This window comes from Ceratotherium simum, chromosome 25, assembly GCF_057802395.1.
Source record: "Ceratotherium simum simum isolate JZ-2026a chromosome 25, ASM5780239v1, whole genome shotgun sequence".
NCBI lineage: Eukaryota > Metazoa > Chordata > Mammalia > Perissodactyla > Rhinocerotidae > Ceratotherium > Ceratotherium simum.
The window spans coordinates 1,038,243-1,058,971 of NC_141924.1; the positions used below are offsets into that span (position 1 = coordinate 1,038,243).

Genomic DNA, 20,729 nt, shown 5'->3' on the forward strand with positions numbered 1-20,729 from the left:
CCCCAAGTCTGGTCGCCTCTCAGGTCCCCTGAGCCCCCCAAGTGCGGTCGCCCCTCGGGTCCCCCTGAGCCCCCCAGAGCGGTCGCCCCTCGGGTCGCCCCTGAGCCCCCCAGTGCGGTCGCCCCTCGGGTCGCCCCTGCGCCCCCCAGTGCGGTCGCCCCTCGGGTCGCCCCTGAGCCCCCCAGTGCGGTCGCCCCTCGGGTCGCCCCTGAGCCCCCCAGTCCGGTCGCCCCCTCAGGCCTCGCCCTCCCCCCGGCCGGCGGCGGCCCGCGCGTCATGGCGGCGGCGGGCGGGGCGCGTCTCGCACGCAGCGCGCCGGGCGGAGCGCTCGCCGCATTGTTTGCTTCGCTGGGGAGCGAGCGAGCGAGCCGGCCCGGGCGTCCGCGCCAGCCCCGCGCCCCGTGCCCCGCGCCCACTCCGCCGCCCGCCGGCCGGGTTTCGCGCCGGGCCTCCCCGCCAGGCCCCGCGCCCGCCCGCCGCCTGCCCGCCCGCCCGCCGCGCGAGTCGCCGCCCGAGAGCCCGCGGCCGCCGAGCCGGGCCGGGCCGCCGCCGACAGGAGCCCGCGCCCAGAGCGGCGGGCCGGGCCTGCGCGGCCGTTGGCGGAGGAGCCTGGGCGCCATTAGCGCCGCCTCGGCCGCGCCGGCCCCCGCGCCCGCCCGCCGGGCTCCGCGGCCGCGGCCCCGAAGGTGAGTGGGCGGGGGCCGGGCCGGGGTCGCCGTCGCCGCCGCCGCCGCCTCGCGGGGCCCCGCCGCCGCCCGCCGGCCTCTCGGGTGGTGGTGCCGACGCCATGTTTGGCGGCCGCGGCGGCGGGCGCATTGTCCGCGGGCGGGCGGGCGACGGAGGAGGCCGGGTGTCGGCGGCGGGCGGGCGGCGGGCGGCGGGCGGGCGGGGAGTCTGGGCAGGCCGGGCGGGCCGCGGGGGTGTGGGGCCGCGAGGGCGGCCGGGCTGTCGGGGAGGCGGGACGGGGCAGCCGGGGCGGCCGGGGCTCGGGGCGGCCGGGCGGGGAGGCCGGGAGGCGGGACCGGGAAGCCGAGGAGGCCGGGCTGTCGGGCCGCCTGGCGTCGGGCCGTCCGGGCTGGTCCCCGGCGCTGGTCCCCGCCCGGGCGCCGGCGGCTGAGGGCCGGCCTGGCCGCCGTGGGGGCTCGGCGGAGGCCCGGGACGGCGCGGTCATTGTGCCGGCGCGGCGGCATTATGTAACAGAGGCGCTCGGGTGGCGTGGCCACGACAGGAAACTCCCTGTTAACAGGGCCGCACTCGGAAGGGGTCCTGACGAGAGCCGGGCAGCCCCCGCGGCGTCGGCAGTTGGGTGGACAGAGGACCCCAGGGGCGGGCGCATAGCGCCGGGATCGTCCCGCCCGCTTCCGGGCGTGTTTGCAGCGAAACACCCTGAAGTGGACTTGCCCTTCGGCTTTCCTGGGCCCTTTTTAAAGAAGTAACTTTATCGAGGTGTAGTTTACAGAAAATCCAACTACTGTTAGTGCACAGTTGAGTGTTGGCAAATGTATATACGCCCAGGAAACCACCACCCCCGTCGGAAGCCTCCCATCACCCTACAAAGGTCACCCCTGCCCGGTCCTCAGGTAAAATACGGTCTGCAGGAGGTGGGTGGGGTTGGCCCAGCACCTGCCCTGCCGGGCGCCGCTCTGAGCGCGGTCGTTACCTCCCTCCTCTTCACCCGCTGGTGAGGTGTGCACGGTACCATAGCAGAGGCTCCGAGGGTTTAAGTGTCTTGTCCACAGCCGGCCAGGAAGTGAACTGATTTGAGAACGTGAGCTGATCATCAGTGTGCAGTCTTCCCCTCTGGTGGCCCTCATGGCTTTTCAGGATGTATTTAACAGAATTATTTCTGGAGAGGCTTGCTGACTGTCCTTTCTGATCCCCTCCCTGTGGAAATGCTTGTCCCTGGTCTTCGGAAGTGCCAAGTGTGGATGGAGCCAGAGGGCCAAATACAGAACCTGCGGGTGTAGGGAAATGCTGAGGCAGATGAGGTGGTCCATCACTCTGTGCTGGGCAGTCCTGCTAAAGACCTTCTTTCCCATCACAGCTCCGTTTTCAAATTACAGAGCTGACGTGACCAGCAAGTGTTAGGTGAAGTTCTTCTCCTGGAAAGTGGTCAGAAAGAGAGCTTCAGTGCCCGCTGGGAGAGTGTGGGTTGTGAAGGGCTGGTTGTAGTTAGAGCTACTTGGCACTTTGCTGGAGAGGAGAAAATTACGTGTTTGGTTTTAATCTGGTGAGGAACCAGCTGTTGCTTCTGCTCCACCTCGGTAATGACACGTGAAGCTGTCCTTGGGTGCATTAGGGTCCCCTCCCTGCAGGCGGTGGTGCTGACACCCTGGGGGCTGTACCCAGCTCCCTTCAGAAGGGATTGCAGGTCCAGGGCCGGCTGGGTGGTGGCTTTCTGACTACTGGCTCAGGAATCCAGGGCTGAGCGGGCACCTGAAAGCCCCTGAGATGCAGGTGAGTTGGGGTTTCGCTAACCATGGTGTTTTCCGTGCTCCTCTTTATAGGGAATTCCTGTCAAGTTTCAACATAAAAAGTAGATTTTCTATTTGACAAAAAAAAAAAAAAAAAAAAACCACAATCTGAAGGGCCTGTCTTAAAAAGTACTTTTAGGGTCTGCTGGGATTTCTTTTAGGGATTTCCTTTACAAAGCGAAGCCTGCTATCTGAGGGCTTTTCCTGAAGACCAGCTAGGTCTCTGTGAGGCTGTGATTCAGGCTCCCATGGACGCCCCGTTGCCAGGCTTCTCCACCTGGCGGGCCACATGCAGCAGTGAGCCTTGGGCTCCAACTCGGACATTTGTTTGTAAGCCAGTTTCTTAAAAATGACTTTGCTTCCTGTCAGTAAAATGTGGTCATTTGGAGGGAGGTATGTGAGAGGTCTCCGTCATCATTTCCTAAGGTGACACCTGCTTGGCAGGTGGTGGTCCAGAGTCAGGAGTCTTCACAAAAGGGCAGCTGTGGAAGTAGACTCGGTCAGTGCCATTGAGACAGTGGAGGTCAGAAAAGAGCAAATTCTCATAAATCTCTGTGGCCAAGATTTCAGGCTCCTGAGCTAGTGCTGGCAACCCCATAGTGGGAGGCTCTGCAGGCAGTGTGGGGTTCTTGAGGGTGGCCCTCGCTATGGAGCGAGAGCAGAGATGCTGTCTGTGGCCTGTTGCATGTTTCTGGGTGTACTTGAGAAGGAGGAGGGCATGGCCTGGCGTTGTGGTCACCCAAGAGCTGAGAAGTGCCCCTGAGGGGAAGGGGCAGGCTGCCTGGCCCATGGAGGGTTTCTGTGGTGGTCACTGCTGAGGCCCTGCAGAAGCTGAGTTAGGCACTCCCCTCTTAGGTCCTGATGTGGCTAGTGGCCTTGTGCCTTAACATAGGCGTGGAAGATGTGTTCATGGAGAGGACACATAGGCCATGATTAGATTGCTGAGGCTTCTGGTCCCTTGTAGGGGTGCTGCCAGGACCAATGCACTGGGGCTCCAGGGGCATGCTCCAGGGGCAGTCTCCTGGGCAGCAGCAGGGGAGGGGAATAGCGGGTTAGGGGCAGCATTGGTCAGGAGCAGGGAGCTGCTCAGCACGCTTGCCTTGCGGTCACAACCTCTGTGCCTGCTGGAGTCCAGCCCTGTGTGTGGGCTTCCGTGTGCTCAGGGCTAGGACCCTTGTGAGGGATGGTGCAGTCATCTTGATGACCTGTTGGCTTGGTCTAAGAAGGTGACTGGTGAGCAGTGGTAATCACAGAGCATCCTAGAGGGACTTGTTCACTGCACGTGTCTCTTGAGGGCCACTCCTCACTGCCTGCCCTCTTTGGTCCCAGGAGTCCCTGGGGAGGGGTGGCCTGGTGGGGATGGGCTGTTGAAGGTTGTTGAAATATGATCGTGAGTCCTGGGATGAGTGATTTTGGAAACCTCAGAAACGTTAGCCTGGAGTTTCGTTTTGATTTAGTGTAAGTTGGTTAGTTAGCTCTACCCAAGCATACTTGATGATTTTCTCGTCTTGTGTCTTCTGTGTGGAGTTAATTTTACCTCTGCCTCTATTTTAGGGAGTCAGTACCAAATGAGGAGGAAAGGACGATGTCATCGAGGCGCTGCAGCGAGGCACCCTTCCTCCCCGTGCAGTACTAAACACTCCCCAACGCGGGAGACCCTGACCTACGCACAAGCCCAGAGGATGGTTGAGATAGAGATTGAGGGGCGCTTGCATAGGATCAGTATTTTTGATCCCCTGGAGATCATATTAGAAGATGACCTCACTGCTCAAGAAATGAGCGAATGCAACAGCAATAAAGAAAATAGTGAGAGGCCCCCTGTGTGCTTAAGAACTAAGCGTCACAAAAACAACAGAGTGAAAAAGAAAAATGAAGCCCTCCCCAGTGCCCATGGCATGCCAGCCTCAGCCAGTGCGCTTCCTGAGCCCAAGGTGCGGATTGTGGAGTACAGCCCTCCCTCCGCCCCCAGGAGGCCCCCTGTGTACTACAAGTTCATTGAGAAGTCAGCTGAGGAGTTGGACAACGAGGTGGAGTATGACATGGATGAGGAGGACTACGCCTGGCTGGAGATTGTCAACGAGAAGCGGAAGGGCGATTGTGTCTCAGCCGTGTCGCAGAGTGTGTTTGAGTTCCTGATGGACCGCTTCGAGAAGGAGTCGTACTGTGAGAACCAGAAGCAGGGGGAGCAGCAGTCCTTAATCGACGAGGATGCTGTGTGCTGCATCTGCATGGATGGTGAGTGCCAGAACAGCAACGTGATTCTCTTCTGCGACATGTGCAACCTGGCTGTGCACCAGGAATGCTATGGGGTACCCTACATCCCTGAGGGCCAGTGGCTCTGCCGACACTGCCTGCAGTCTCGGGCCCGGCCTGCTGACTGTGTGCTGTGCCCAAACAAGGGAGGTGCCTTTAAAAAGACAGACGATGACCGTTGGGGCCATGTGGTATGTGCCCTGTGGATCCCAGAGGTTGGCTTTGCCAACACGGTGTTCATCGAGCCCATCGATGGCGTGAGGAACATCCCTCCAGCCCGGTGGAAACTGACATGCTACCTCTGTAAGCAGAAGGGTGTGGGCGCCTGTATCCAGTGCCACAAGGCAAACTGCTACACAGCGTTCCACGTGACATGTGCCCAAAAGGCCGGCCTCTACATGAAAATGGAGCCTGTGAAAGAACTCACTGGTGGTGCCACGACCTTCTCTGTCAGAAAGACCGCTTACTGTGACGTCCACACGCCCCCGGGCTGCATCCGGAGACCTCTGAACATTTACGGGGATGTCGAAATGAAAAATGGTGTCTGTCGAAAAGAGAGCTCAGTCAAAACAGTCAGGTCCACTTCCAAGGTCAGGAAGAAAGCAAAAAAGGCTAAGAAGACACTGAGCGAGCCCTGTGCGGTGCTGCCACCTGTGTGTGCTCCGTATATTCCCCAACAGAGGTAAGTGCATGCAAGCATGGGGTCGAGGGTGAGCTTAGAATGAAGGACACCAGGGAAGGGCACAGCAGGGCTGTGTTAGAGGATCATCGTGCTGTTTACGTAGCTCCCTAACGGTCCTCTAAAACTCGGCTGCGTTCATTCACTATGTTGTGGGAGCACGCATGTTGCAAAAGACTTGAGTCTGAGACCTGGAAGGATGTATGGTTTCCTTAATGCAAACAGGCCTACTGGGTAAGCCAGGCACCCTCAGGGTGATTGCGGCTATGCTGACTGCAGTAACCAGAGTCGGGGGCCCCATAGCACTCCAGGTGTTGTCACTGTCTTTGACACAATAAAATGCTATTCCTCTCCCTGTTCCCCCACCAAAATTTGGGAACCTGGTAGGACTTTTGAGAGAATTTGTTGGAAAGTGAAGCAGCATGGCTGAGTAAGACAGACACTGGAGTGGAGATCAGAGTGGGGCCTACGAGAGCCGCACGGAGGGAGCCACTGACCTCCTTCCTGTCGTGTGACAGCCTCTCTGGTTTTCCTGACCGTTTCCTTCGTGGTGCGAGCATTGCCTGGTCATTACAAGGCTCTTTGACCTAGGGCGGTCCGCACTGGTGGGGCGTGGGGCTCTGCTGGCGCCTGCTGCGGGCAAGCCGTCTTGCTCTTGCCTATGTCCTGGGGCTGGTCCTCATCCAGCTGTGTCTGCTCCTGTTCCTGAGCTTGCTTCCTCCTCTGCCTGCTCCTCTTGTTACTGACTTGGTCCTTTTGTTCTGTTATCTTTAAAAACGCTCTCGTTCAGAATATGAGGTAAGTGACTTGATGAGTTTCACACCAGAGCCTGTGAGTGCCATGTGAGTACCGGAAAGCAGACACCCCACTTGAACACTTCCTTGAGCTTTGAGGAAGTAACACGCTTTATAATAGGGCATGGGGCTTTAAAACAGTTTGTTTAAGGAAGTAAAGCACCGAGATGATGAAGTAAAGATGCAAATGAACGTCTACTCCTGAGAGCAGTTTATGTGATGTGTGTTGTTACCTGGACTATCTTTTTATTTGGAAGTGAGTCACATATAAATAAAATTGTATTTTTCTTGAAATTGAGTGGATGACAAACTTTTAGAATATATGTATTATTAAAGAGTAAAAGTTATCTTCAACATATTGAATATTAGCTTTTTGTATTGTTTTTCTATATGTCTCTGATATAAAATAATTCATGCCTACCAACACGTTGTAATTAAATGATATAGTTTGGTTTTCATGTGTCACGAATTTCGTCAAGCTCACTAGTTAGGTTGTAAGACGTAGTGGGATCTGCCACTTAGAATACTGGTTTTATCCCGAGGGGAGCAAGCACTTACTTACTTTGTGTTAAGAATTAGAAGTGTAGCTTTTTTCCCGAAATGAAATCTTTTTTCTTTTTACAGAGCAGTACATACTTATTACAGAATCAGTGAATAAGTGCTCATAATCTCTCTCATCCAGAGAAAACCGCTATCAAAACCAAGGTGTCTCTTCGAAATCAGTCAACCTGCCTTTTAAAAGACACTTTGACTTGGGCCGGCCCGGTGGTGTAATGGTTAAGTTCGAGCATTCTGCTTTGGCAGCCCGGGGTTCGCTGGTTCAGATCCTGGGCGCGGACCCACTCACTGCTTATCAAGTCTTGCTGAGGCGGAGTCCCACATAGAAGAGCTACAACTCGACAACTGTGACATACACCTACCTACTGGGGCTTTGCGGAGAAAAAAGATTAAAAAAAAAAAAAAAAAAGGAAGATTGGCAGCAGGTGTTAGTGCAGGGCCACTCTTCTTCAAAAAAAAGTTTCACTTGGATTTCTTCCAGTAAGTCAAAAAACGTAGGATTTGTATCAAGAGCCCTAAAATTTTCAGCTTTACTGAAAATGAAGTAAATGAAACAAAAAAAATGATCTAACAAATTGAAAAACCAGATGTGTAAAGTGCTGTCTTCTGTGTGTCCGGCACCATATGATTACCTGCTCCAGGTGAGGGGTGCTGAACATGGGGGCTGTCCTGTGGGGCTGCAGGGTCCTTTGTAGGAGAAAACGTTTGTGGTTTGAAAATTCAGGCACTCGAGGGTCTAAGATGGCCAGTTCTGATTGAGGAGAAAATGCATGCTTTGGACCTAAATATTTCAAAGTGGGTGATGTAGCTAAACCATGTGCTAAAGGTATAGTCTGGCCCATGTTTGTTTCTTTTCTCTAGTTTAGGAATAAACTGTTATTTCAGTTTAGAGTAGAGTTAAAAGCACTTATCTGGATAGGTATTCGAGGCTTCAGGCCTTGCTGTCTAGGTTGCTCAGAGTCTCTGAGAGACCCTGGTGTTTTGTGCCACCTTACTACCCCAGGACGATCTCCCAGCTGCCCTTGGCCTGTCGGTAACCTGGCACTGGACCACCCCATGGGTTGTCAGGGCAGGTGCTGGGGGTGGTGGACGGCCCAGGCTTCCCAGCCACTGCTCTTATCTTGAAGCTGTGGCCTGAGGTGCGGTGGGTCTGGCTGCCACATTCTTAGGACCATGGCGTTAACCTTTGGTGTGTGCAGGAGGCCCCACTAGAGTGTAGATTGGGGTAAAGCCGGGCATGCCTTGTGCAGGGGGAAGCTGGGCACTCTCCATGGCCTTTGGTACAGGACCTGTCTAGAGCTTCTGCTACAACAGTGTTCTAAGGCAAGCTTGGGAGCAGGCCTGTGGTGCTGGAAGAGGGATGTGGGATCCATCCATGTAGTCACTTTGGAGATAAGAAGAGGATCTCTCTTATTCCCTGCAGAGAGAAGAGTCCGGCTGCGAGAAGCCTGGAAGTGGGGGGTGGGCACGGACTCCTTTGTAATTTGAGTGGTTTAAAAATTAAGTTTTCGGGGCTGGCCTGGTCGCGTAGCTGTTAAGGGCATGTGCTCTGCTTCGGCAGCCCGGGGTTCGCAGGTTCGGATCCCAGGCATAGACTGACGCACCGCTTGTCAAGCCATGCTGTGGCGGCATCCCATATAAAGTAGAGGAAGATGGGCATAGATGTTAGCCCAGGGCCAATCTTCCTCAGTAAAAAAGAGGAGGTTTGGTGTCCGATGTTAGCTCAGGGCTGATCTTCCTCACAAAAAAAGTAAAAAAAAATTAAATTCTCTAGTAAAAAAGATAACTGAGACCAACTAATTCTAAGTTGCAGTCTGTTCTAAATGAGAGGCGGAGGATATGTTTAGTTTTCTAAATATTTAACGTTTTTAAGCTGCAAAGATTGCTCTTTACTTCTCTAAGAAATAGACTCGGCAGTAAAGATGGGGGTATTCTGAGGCTTTGCCTACCCGTTGAAGGATTCTGAGTCAGTGGAGTCAGGCTGGGGGCTCTAGGGCTGACCGGCCTCCCTGGCACAGTGGTGGAATGCTGTGCTCTGTCCTGGGTGAGGTGGATCGAGGCTGGCGGGGTTGTTGCAGGCTTCTTGGTCCTTCTGCCTGTGAGGGTCCCAGCCTTCAGTGTGGCCTGCATCTGCAGAGGTTCTTCAAGTGACTTTTGAGGAGTTGTCCCGATGTCTTGGGGTTGTGCTGATTTGTGTCCATGTCTTCCTTACCTCACCTACTTTCATTCTTCCTTGCCTCACCTACTTTCATTAAAATAAAAATGGTTTTCTAACCGAGAAACAACATATTCAAGACTGGGAAAGATACAAAAAGTCAGGTCTAAAGAAGAGAGAAAACTCCTTTTTCTCCCCGTTTTTGCCTTCCCTTCTGAGAAAAACCATTTTAGCAGGTGCACTTACAGCTCTTTTTCTGTTCTGAGTGGTGTCTTTTTTTTTTAATTTATTTAATTTATTTATTTTTATTTTTTTGTAAGGAATATCAGCCCTGAGCTAACATCCATGCTAATCCTCCTCTTTTTGCTGAGGAAGACCAGCCCTGAGCTAACATCTATTGCCAATCCTCCTCCTTTTTGTTTTTCCCCCCAAAGCCCCAGTAGATAGTTGTACGTCATAGTTGCACATCCTTCTGGTTGCTGTATGTGGGACGCGGCCTCAGCATGGCCGGAGAAGCGGTGTGTCGGTGCGCGCCCGGGATCCGAACCCGGGCCGCCAGTAGCGGAGCACACACACTTAACTGCTAAGCCACGGGGCCGGCCCTGAGTGGTGTCTTTTCCTCGCATAGTCACTCTTCTAATTGGATCCTTCTCTGGTTTCTCATCCGTCTCATGTTGCTTCACGGGAGAGGGAAGGGGTCAGTCAAGCTGGGGACGAGCTGGAGCCTCCTGGTTCCCTTGGAGTAATTAACTAAGTTCCCCCAGAACCCCAGATGTAGTGACTCTCCTCTCTTTGGCTGCAGTTCGGGTGTTGCTCTTCATCTGTAGAGGAGAGTGACCTCTAATGAACCGAGAAGCAGGTGTGCGGCATTGGTATGGACCCCAGCCTGGTCCTTTCAGCCACTCAGACCATTTACGTGTATGTTATTCAGTGCAGATGCCTACAAAATAAGTTGCTACTTGAGTTAATGACGAGGATGAGGGTCGGGTCCACGGCTCTCTTTCCTCAAGGGTGCTGCTGCTAGGTGCTCTCTCGCTGTCCCGATGCCAGATGAGGACAGAAATGGGAGGGTGAGTGCTTACTAGCCATTGGACAGAGGAATTTTATGCTTATTGCATGTAACAGTAAAAAGTTAGGACTTGAATTTTGTATGTCTTTTTTTTTCATGTTTCTGGCAGTTAATTTTATTATATTTTATCAGAGTTCCAATGTGCCGTGGATTGGGGAAATGAGAGAAGTGGTGGCTCCGCCCTTCAGGTGGAAGCCCTGCTCTGGCCCCCACAGCAGCCAGCGTAGGCCTATGTGTTTGCTCCTGAGGACCCGCTACTGGAGGCAGGTCACGGGAGCCTGTGCTAGCCAAAGGTGACAGCTCTCCCCAGGGTCCTCAGTGGAAGGGCCTGTGTAGTGTCTAAAGCAGCAGCTACTCTGGAAAGAAGCAGTAAAAATGAAGCTGAAAAGTAAAAACTGCAGGTTGTGAAATGCGTGTTTTGTGGAGAACACGGCTGGCGTTTACCTTCCTGCCAGATCTCTCTTTCTGGTCACTTAGGAGTGTGCCATGACTGAGTCATCTCTACAGCCCTTGCTGTCTGAGGGGAGAATCTGTTGTGGTAGTGTATTTCCCTGGAGCTATTTTAAATATTCTAATTCTCACCCTACTAGGACTTCATTGCTTTCCTTGGCTTTTTTTTTTTTTTCCAAGATTTTATTTATTTATTTATTTTCCCCCCAAAGCCCCAGTAGATAGTTGTATGTCATAGCTGCACATCCTTCTAGTTGCTGTATGTGGGACGCGGCCTCAGCATGGCCGGAAAAGCAGTGCGTCGGTGCGCGCCCGGGATCCGAACCCGGGCCGCCAGCAGCGGAGTGTGCGCACTTAACCGCTAAGCCACCAGGCCGGCCCTTTCCTTGGTTTTTAATTCAGTTGAGGGGTGGCTGGGTGTCTCATTGTGCGAGTCCTTCTGGGTCCAGGCTGCTGGCTTCTCCCTCTGTCTCCAGGATCCCCAGCCTGCAAGAGTGTTCCTCCAGTGAGGCGGGATATGGTACATCTGGTGAGCAGATTTGTTTTGATGAAAGAGCTGAAGTGAGTAAAAATAGTGCTGGGAAAAAAATCTGCGTGCTTAAAGCATGTGTGTCTCACCACTGTGTCGGGATGCTCTTCTGATACATTAGACTTTTTTGGGAGGTGCCTGTATTTATTGAACTAAAATTAGTGTTTCTGAGTGCAATGCTGTGGGCCACACTCCATGGTCACTCAAGCATTTAGACACCTTGGCCCATGCCCTGCTTGGCCCTAGGCACCGTTGGTCCCCTTCCTGGGAGCTCTGCTTGGTGGCCTCCTTTGCCAGAACTGCCCTAGCGTCGCCCACACTCAGCCCATCTGCTGTGCTCACTGCTCCAGCATCCACACCGTGCCGCTGGGCCTGGGTCTCTTCCCCAAGCATCCGAGGCACGCAGAGCAGGCTCTAAGTCCATGGGAAGAACCCGTCAGAGTAGTAGAATTTTGCCGTTTCTGTTCATGTTTACTGTATTTGCTTTGGCAGAGATAGGGTTGAAAATGTGACATTTTCTTTAATACTGGCAGTGGATAATTGCCACAGACAACCTCACCACCACTCCTGCCTCGGTGTTACTTGGGCTGACACGTGGGAAGTGTCATTTTTGACATACACTTTGAGTCAGTACCCTTAGTCAACAGTGGGATAGACGGACGAATAGTGTTTCGAATGCTAGTGGAGGTTTCCTCCTTAGGCACACACCGAGACTGGTATCGGGTCCAGGGTAGTCTCTTTATTTCAATTTTTTATTTGGAAAAAACTCCAAGTTTACAAAATGTTGCAAGAATAAGGAGAACAGGGAGTACCCAAATCCTCTTTACCCAGAATCACCTCTTGCTAATGTTTGATCCCATGTGCCCTACACATGGAGCAGGCACACGTGTCCCTGCGCCCCTTTGAGGGTGATCCATGCGCCCCTGCGCTGCGGTGCCATCTCCTAAGACCAGGGCTGGCCTCTGGGCAGGCACTGTGTGGGCTTCTGTGTCGTCCGACTGCAGGGAAGCAGGAAGTGTCGAGCTGCCCCTGTAGCCTTTTCCACCTCCAGTCAGGACCAGTCCTGGTCAGGCTCCTTTGTTCTGGACGTTTCCAAAGCTTCTCAGGGTCTTCTGAGATGTACCATTTTTGAAGAAGACAGCCCTTCCCCCTTTAGTAGAGTGTTCTGGGTTTGTCTGGTGTCCTCACGGCTAATGGAGGTGTTTCCAGGTACTGTGTAGGCAGTCTGTGTCCCCAACCTCGAGGCATCGATGTCTCCTTGCTCATTGGTGACCAAGGTGTCACTGATGTCTCCGTGGGACAATTTCTGCTTTTGTTTCTTCTGGCGTCCAGTCCGCCGTCTACGAGATGCTTGAAGGCTGCATGGCCCCTCTGCTCCTCTTCACAGTTGGCCCAGATGTCTTGCCCGTTGGTCGTTTTCTCCGTGAGGGCTGGAAACGAGTGTCTGCCTCAGTTGTCCCTGCAGTTTTCCATCAGTGGGCTCCTTCCCTTCTCACGTCATTGTGGTGCTGGTTTTCAGAGAGGTTCCCCCCTGCAGGACCTGGCACTAATGTGGACTCATGGGTGTGGCTGGCAAGGTCAGGGCAGCTCGCGGGAGGCAAGTATCTGGTGGGATTGCTAATAAAATTGGGCTCTGGCCGGCTGGCTGTCGTTGTCGACCTGACCTCGGGAATCTTGGCTCCTGGTTAGTTAGCCCAGGGGAGACCTCTGTTGTAGGCCACCTTGCTGTGACCATGGGTGATGGCAAGGCCTGGCCGAGATGTGTGGACATGTGCACCCCAGCAATCTCCGGGTGCTGTGACTGTCATCCGTGCATCTGGAGCACTGAGGAGGATGTGGATGGTCCTGACCCTCGTCAAGCGGGGTAGGGGGTTTTCCCGGGAGCCAATGTGTGCAGAACCACTTCCCTCCTGAGGCAAATTCTGGGCTTTTCAGATCCAGAGGGTCAGATTTTACCTCTCTCTGACCTCTGAGTTGTTGTAAAAGTGAGTCATGCCCATTATAGAGATGCAGAAAATTCAGAAAGTTAGAAAGGGAGAGCAGAGCCAATCTCCAGAGATGACTTCTGGGAACATTGCAGGAGCCTTCTTCCAGTGTCTATGCACATGTGCAGGCAGAAATAATTTTTTAATGGCATTTTTTCCTATTTTTTATGATTTTTATATAAAAAGTTTAAAAACAGTAAACTAGAGACTAACGTACTCATTTATCAAATGTAGCGATTTTTTTAGAGAAACAATATTAAATGAACACTCTAAGTCCCTTTGGGACCCCTCCAGTCCCATTAGCTTACCCCTCCTCTCAGCAAACACTCATTGTGAATTGTTGGTGGGTTCCTCTAATCCGTATTTGTCTGGCTTTTCTACACTTATACGCACGAGGTCTGTCATAGGTTTACACCTTGACCTTGAACACAGTGTTGTCATACAGTACACGTCATTTGGCATCGCAGTGGGTCTGGTTCATTCTAACTCAAGTTCGTTAGTCTCCAGTGCCCACTCCCTGCTGGTGGGCGGGTGGTGTCGCTGGCATTCATGCTGCTAGTGCCAGAGTTTTCCCGCTTCAGAGTGGGGTGTTTCTGGGTCTTGGCCTTTTGCCCATGACCTGATCTGTGTCTCCCTTTTCGCTGGCCTGGGGGGTTTCCATGTCTCCCTGGGGCCGGGTAGGCCTCCGCCTCAAGCGTGTGTGGCAAGTTGGTTAGGTTATACTCTTTGCAAATCTCTTCCCCTTGGCTTATCTTCGTGTGTGTGTGTGTGTGTGTGTGTGTGTGTGTGTGTGTGTGTGTGTGTGTGTGTGTGTGTGTGTGTGTGTGTGTGTGTGTGTGTGTGTGTGTGTGTGTGTGTGTGTGTGTGTGTGTGTGTGTGTGTGTGTGTGTAAGATTAGCCCTGAGCTAACATCCGTTGCCAGTCTTCCTCGTTTTGCTGTTGGCCCTAGGCTAACATCTGTGCCCATTTTCCTCTACTTTGTATGGGACGCTGCCACAGCATGGCTTGACAAGCGGTGTGTCGGTCTGTGCCTGGGATCCGAACTTGTGAACCCTGGGCCGCCGAAGCAGAGCACACGAACTTAACCACTACGCCACCAGGCCAGCCCCTATCTTTTCGTTTTTAATGATGTCTTTAAAAAATCTTGTAAAATTTGGAAATCAGTTAAGTGGGGAGAGCCCACCTGTCCTGTGACCCAGCTTCAACAGTTAATGCATTTGCCCAGTCTCCCTCACCTGTTGCTTCCTTTCCATCATTTTGAGGCAGATCCCAGTCATATCATTTCACCTGTAAATGTGGCATTGTCGATAGCATTAGGATTCTTAAAAACATAACCATAATCCTACCATGTCTTGATGAACTGAAGTTTGTTAATTTCAGTGCCTTTTTCCAGTATATCGTGTGCGTTCTGGGTCTGGTCTGAGGACCCCATCCCTTCCCCAGCCTCCTGTGTTTCCTCCAGGAGTCTCTAGTCCTCTTGCAACCTGTTGTCAGGTGCACCAGGAAGGGTCTAATGTATGTCTTCCCCCGCACATGGCGAGTCCTTCCTGGCTGGATATGTTGGCTTCCAGGGCTCATGGCCCTGTGCGTGCACCTCTGGCCACCCTGTCTCAGAACAACGCAGTGGCCTCGCCGAGCCCTGATCTGTGTGGGACTGGCTGCCTTGTTCTTCTGTGCCCTCCCTATAAACGGCTCCAGGCCTCATCCTCTCAGCCTTTGGTTAGAGTCCCCATGACATCTGTGTTCCTTCATGAAGCCTGGGCTCCACACCACTGATTTTACTTAAACACGAGAACATGGTTGACCTCGCTGCTCGCTAAGACTTCTTTAATGTCTTCATGAAACTTCATAGTTTTCTTCATAAAAAATTTAGTATTATAGTATTTTTTAAAATTAGCATTTTTTTTGATTGTCTAGATCTAGGTTTTTTTTTAGATTGATGTAACACATTATAGATTCTCTTAGATTACCTTCGTGGACAATATCTATGAAAATGACAGTTTGGGCTGGCTTTTCCATCCTTCACCTTTTTCTCTCTTTGTCCAGACTTAGCCAGTCCGGGACTGCCAGCCCAAAGTTGATTTGTCAGGCTGAGAGCAGAAATCCTTGTCTTGGTTCTGGCGCTTTACAAGGGATCACCATTTATTTTTTTAATATATTTTTATTTTATTTTATGGCTAGTGCTTGTCATATCTTGTTTAAATAATCCTTCATTTCCTTGAGGGCTTTAAGATTTTCTTCTGAAAGCTTTTTAATGGCCCTCCCTGACCCCGTCCCGCCTGCCCTCCTCTGGCTTTAGCGTGATGTGTTTTGCTCAGATGCCTTGATTTGTTGGCTGTGTCTTTGCTGCAGTCGGTTGGCCTCCCTGTAGCGTGTCAGCCCCCAGGACAGGTCTTAGCTTTGCTCCCTGAAGTGTCCCAGGGCTTGGAAGTGCTGGGTCACTTGTTGAATCAGTGTGCCTCACATCACTCAGGGATGAGTTTTCTTTTTTTTTTTTTTTTTTTTTTTTTTAAGTTTTTTTTTTTTGCAGTAACATTGGTTTATAACATTGTAAAAATTTCAGGTGTACATCATTGTACTTCTATTTCTGCATAGATTACATCATGTTCACCACCAAAATACTAATTACAACCCATCACCACACACATGTACCCAATTATCCCTTTCACCCTCCTCCCTCCCCCCTTCCCCTCTGGTAACCACCAATCCAATCAGGGATGAGTTTTCTTACGAGGTGAAAGTACGGTTTTATTTTTCAGTGCAGATAAGCATTTCTTTTCTCATCACTTACTGAGTCATTTCTCCTTTCCCTAGGGATCTGTCACAGCACTTCCAGCCACTGTCCAGTCTCCCTGGGTGGGTGGGGCTGCTTCCCTGGCCTCTTGCAGCTCTGGGAGGCGTCTCTGTCTCTGCTGGAGCAAGTTCGTCAGACATGCGTGGTTCTTGTTCACCTGTGGTTGTTTCATGTAAGTTTTGGAGTCATCCTGTCACGTTTCTTGACAAACCCTCTTGGGAACTTGGAAATTCCATGGACTCTACAGACCAATTTGGAGATAATTTGTATATTTTTATAATATTTTGTCTTCCGCTAACGTCATTTATTGTTGAGTGTCTCCACTTATTTAGACCATCTTTATTGTCCTTCAGTGATGTTTTATACTTTCCTCCCTTGGTAAAGGGTGTGCACATGTGCTCCTTAAACCATTAAGTTTCCTCTCATTCACGTTGGCGAGACTGTCCCCTTCAGTTCTCGTGGGAGCAGGGATGGTAGGCATCTTAGTCTTGGCCATGATTTCGAGGGGCAGCTGCCTGTGTACTCTGAGATGAGGCTCTCTCAGGTCTCAGGACGAGCCTCTCCCACCCCTGCTTGCAGGACCCTCACTCCTCGGTGCGTGTTGAGTGTTGCGGGTCAAGGTTGACTTGCTGCTTTTCCGCATCTTTTGGGATGGTCACGTTCTGCTCTCTTATCTGGTGATACTGCAAGTTGTTTGTAGAACTTCTAATCCCAAGACCACTCTTGCCTGCCTTCCTGGGACATACCCCCTTGGTCCTTGCCTTAGTGTGCAGTGTCTTTTTATACTCGAGTGGGTTCAGTTTGGGCGTTCTGTTTCAGTTTTGCATGTATGTCCGCAAGTGAGTTTGGCCTCTAACCTCTTTTCCCCACGGCCCTTGCTTTGTACACTTGCCTCGTTGGAGTTGGATGCCTCTCCTCTCTTTCTGGTCAGTGGGTCAAGGTTGGGCTGATCTGATCTTCTAATGGTAAACCTCTTCTGGAAAATCATCGTTTTCTTTTCCTTTTCTTTTGGGAGTGGGAGGAACATTTAAAACTACTGTTTCAGTTTCTAAAATAATTATTATATGACTGTATTTAGGTTTTCTTTTTTTCACAAGTCTGTTTTGGTAAGTTACATTTTCCTACAGATTTGTTTTACATCTAGTTTTCATGATACTCATTTTTAGTTGGATTTCTGTTTCATTAGTCCTTATCCAGTCCTAATATTGTTTTTGTCCTCTCTCTCTCTTGATCAGTGGTTGCCAAAGTTTGTTTACAAGTCTTTGCAAAGAACAAAGTTTTGGTTTTCCTGAGACTTTCTCATATGTTCTTGTTTCCTATTTCATTATTTTTTGCTCATTTGTCTTTTTTCCCCAGGTTTATAGAGATATAATTGACAGGTGACATTGTCAGTTTAAGGTGTATAGCGTGATGATTTGATACACTTATGTACTGTGAATGTTTAGCCCGATGAAGTTAGTTAACACAGCCTGCACCTCACATAGTTGCTGTTGTGGGGAGAACAGTAAAGCTCTCCTCTTATCAGCTTTTGAGTTCCCCATACATACGGTGTTGTTCACCAGTCACCATGCTGTGCCTCAGGTCCCGGCACACGTTCCTCTCTTTGTTGTCTTTACTTTTCTTTCCTAAGTTCTTCAGTCAGACACTTAGCACGTGACGAATCAGCCTTTCTCCTTTTTGAGAGGCATTTTGGATATAACCTATCAAAGTAATTTTGAAAAGCAGTGTAGCGCCTTCCACATTTTTGAGTTGAAATCCAGCATTTTTCACCCCAAGGTCAAATAGTGGAAAGGTATAGTTTCTGGAATACTGAAAGTAAGCACATGTTAAAAGGCTCATCACTCTGAGAGTGAATTTAGTGGGATCTGGGTGGTCTGGCAGTTTGCCCTGGCGTCCTCCACCCAGGGCTGACTGCCATCCAGCTACCGTCCCTGTGTTAATCTGTATGTCACTCTCACTGGACTTGTGTTGTTGGGGTTTCTTCTCAATCAGGTTGTTACAATTGTTAGTACACACTTGAGCAAAACAAATGTACAACTGGAAGGTTCTTAACCATAAGTGTCATGTAATGGGGTGCATCTGTTAATGAGACTGGGCTTTAAAAGGACAAGTGAGTGTTTCCATGGATGGATTTACTGCTGTGATGAGATAGCTTCTCCTTTAGTTCTTGTCCTGGGTTTTGTTATTAGAGACAGGAGAGCTGGAAACCTTGATCACATAGGTAAGTAGATTGTATAAAAGCAGTTTTGTTGAGCAGTGTACTCAATTTTTAAAATTTCCTTCCACGTTATGTGCCAGAATCACAAACTGATGTTTATCAATTGACCTTCAGTTGGGTCCTCCTTCAGTTTCTCCAGAAGCTAAAAGTGGGTAGCCCCTGGCCTGCAGAGCTTAGAATAACCTGCTGCTGAGAGTCATTCACTGTCACCTAATGGGTCCTCAAAGGCTTTCTCACCAGAACTCACCATGTATCTGGCAGCTCTGCCTGTTTATCTTTCATTTGGAGGCAGCTTGTTGATGAGACGTATTCAGAAAGGCTTGAGAGAAAATAAACTTTTGATTCTTTCAATATACTCTTGCCAAATACTGTATTTTTAAAAAAAATATTTAAATATAATACAAAATCAGAAAGTTTCATAAGACAAATGCATAGCTTAATGAATTACTGTAGGGTAAACACCCTCGTAACCACCATCTACTTGAGAACACAGAACCTGGCCAGCCCCCTGGCCCCCTCCGTGACCCCTTCCCATCCCCAGGACCACCGCTGCTCTCACCGATGTGGGACTCACCTCCTCACGCTCTTCCTGGACACCTGGGTTTACTGTGCCTTGAAGGCACCCCTCTTTTTTTTTTTTTTTTGTGAGGAAGATCAGCCCTGAGCTAACATCTGTTGCCAATCTTCCTCTTTTTCCTGAGGAAGATTGGCCCTGGGCTAACATCTGTGCCCATCTTCCTCTACTTTATATGGGATGCTGCCACAGCGTGGCTTGACAAGCAGTGCGTTTGTCTGCGCCTGGGATTGGAACCTGTGAACCGCAGGCCGCTGAAGCGGAGTGCGCGAACTTAACCACTATGCCACCGGGTCAGCCCCAAGTCTCTCCTCTTTTAAAGGTCCACCTTGGTCTCTTTCCCTTTGGAGTTTAGTTGTCGAGGGAGCCGGATCCCCGTCCTGTCTTGGGTCCCCCAGGTCCCTGTCCCTCCGCTGGGCGTGTGTTGACTGTGTTTCTGTGGTGTGGTTTAGTGTGTTCCTCTGCCTTCTGCTTGCTGTGAATTGGTGGTGGGCTCTGTGGGTGCAGGGTTGACGTGGTGGATGTGTTCACTGTTGGCTCTGCTGCTTCCCGGAGGGTGCTGTGTGTCCTTCCAGGAGGCCCATGGTCGATGCCTGTGACGTTGCAGCCTTGGCGCTTAGCTCCAGCCCTGGTCCTTCTTTGTGACTCTTTGCAGCTTGTGAGGTAGAATCAGTGCTCAGAATGCAGTTTTTCAATAAATACTTTAGGACAGCTTTACATATATTTTCATCAAAGCCTTGTTGCTCACACCTGTGGACTGCTTATGGCTCAGAAATCCTGACTCTGGGGGAGATGGCGACTTGTTTCGTTAGGTTCAGAATCTTTATAACGTGTTGCCAAACAGCATTTCTTTGGACCCTGAAATTGTTAACAGATACTTTTATCTGCATTGCCTTGTTTGACCATTGAAATAACTGTGTGTCTATGTGTTAAAATGTCTGTCTGTATATGTGGAGATCCATGGACCTGTGTGTGTTAGGGTTCATGCACTTTACTGCACTTGAATTGTGCCTCATCAAAAATGGTAAAAACAAAACCCCACCAAAAACGGCCCCCGTGAGGTGCCCAGAACCGGCACAGCCCTGTCTACAGATGAGCAGCCTTGTGTGTGGGGCTGCGAGCAGTGCCTGCCTTCCTCAGTGTGCCTGCTGCTGGATCCCTTGAGGGACATTGGAGCTGTGCTGGGTGCCGCTGGTGGGCGTCCTGTCCCTGCCTCCTGCTGAGGCCATGTGACTGGATGTCCTTGAGCATGCAGACCCGCGGCCCCAAGGTTGTGGTCAGGCTGTGGACACTTGAGCTTGGGCTCTGTACCTGCCTATGGAAGCTCTGGGCACCTTCCTCTTGGGGCTGGATTCGACAGGGCCACTCTTGCGAAGCCCCCAGCCCGTGTCTGGCGTGGAGCTGCCCCCGAATTCAGTTCCTCGGTTGGTCTCTCTGCATGACTAACACTCGAGCTGTGTCCTGCCAGAAGAGGTGGCACTGGGGTGGCTGTGTGGCATGTGGGTCTTGGTACCCCAGGAGGAGGGCGGCCATGCGTGATGCATATCCTTCAGAACTCAGCATGGAGGCTTACCAGCAACATGATTTGGAGCGGTCTTGGAAATGAGCTGGAGCTGTTGTTTTCTTTGGTGAGGATGATCAGCCCTGAGCTAACCTTCCTCTTTTTTTGCTGAGAAAGATTAGTCCTGAGCTAACATGTGTGCCCATCTTTCTTCTGTTTTGTATATGGGACGCCACCACAGCATGGCTCGATGAGCAGTGTGCAGGTCCGCACCCGGGATTCGAACCTGCAAACCCCAGGCTGCCGAAGCGGAGCGCGCGAACTTAACCACTACACCACCGGGCTGGCCCCTGGAGCCATTGTTTTTAAGACCAATGTGGGTCTGGACATGGCAGAGCTGGGAGTGTTCTGACAGCTTTGTTCATTGATTTTTTTGTAAAACTTCTGATTTGAATTTTTCAAGAAATTTGGTCTTAAAATTCCTTGATTTCTGTCCTGAAATTTTGATGTTTGGTACACAATGAGGAAGGCTTTCCAGTTGCGTTTTGTATTTGTTCTGTTAAGTTTTTAGTGTATGATTGAATTTGTGTCATCTTTCGTGTCCTTGTGAGGCAAATTGACGAATCCGTCTTTGTTTCAGCAGGAGGGAAAACAACAGGGAGATGGACACTTTCTGTCTGGCCTTTTTAAGAGTTT

The 20,729-nt window shown here is 51.1% G+C and overlaps 1 protein-coding gene across 10 annotated transcripts in view; it reads left to right on the plus strand.

Moving 5' to 3' along the window:
- Positions 1 to 418: 418 nt before the first annotated feature.
- BRD1 (bromodomain containing 1) overlaps positions 419 to 20,729 on the plus strand; it is a 52,149-nt gene continuing 31,838 nt past the window's right edge. For 2 of the 10 annotated variants that reach the window (XR_015556323.1, XM_087448726.1), the window contains exon 1: positions 3,547 to 5,409. Coding sequence is in view for 9 of the 10 variants with exons in the window: in XM_087448726.1 (XP_087304852.1) it covers positions 4,043 to 5,409 (1,367 nt within the window). In the remaining variant the exon portion in view is untranslated. Of the gene's footprint in view, positions 687 to 1,082; positions 2,458 to 3,546; positions 5,410 to 20,729 lie in introns of those variants that run through there. The other 8 variants (XM_087448721.1, XM_087448725.1, XM_004437995.3 and 5 more) reach the window with 6 other exon arrangements.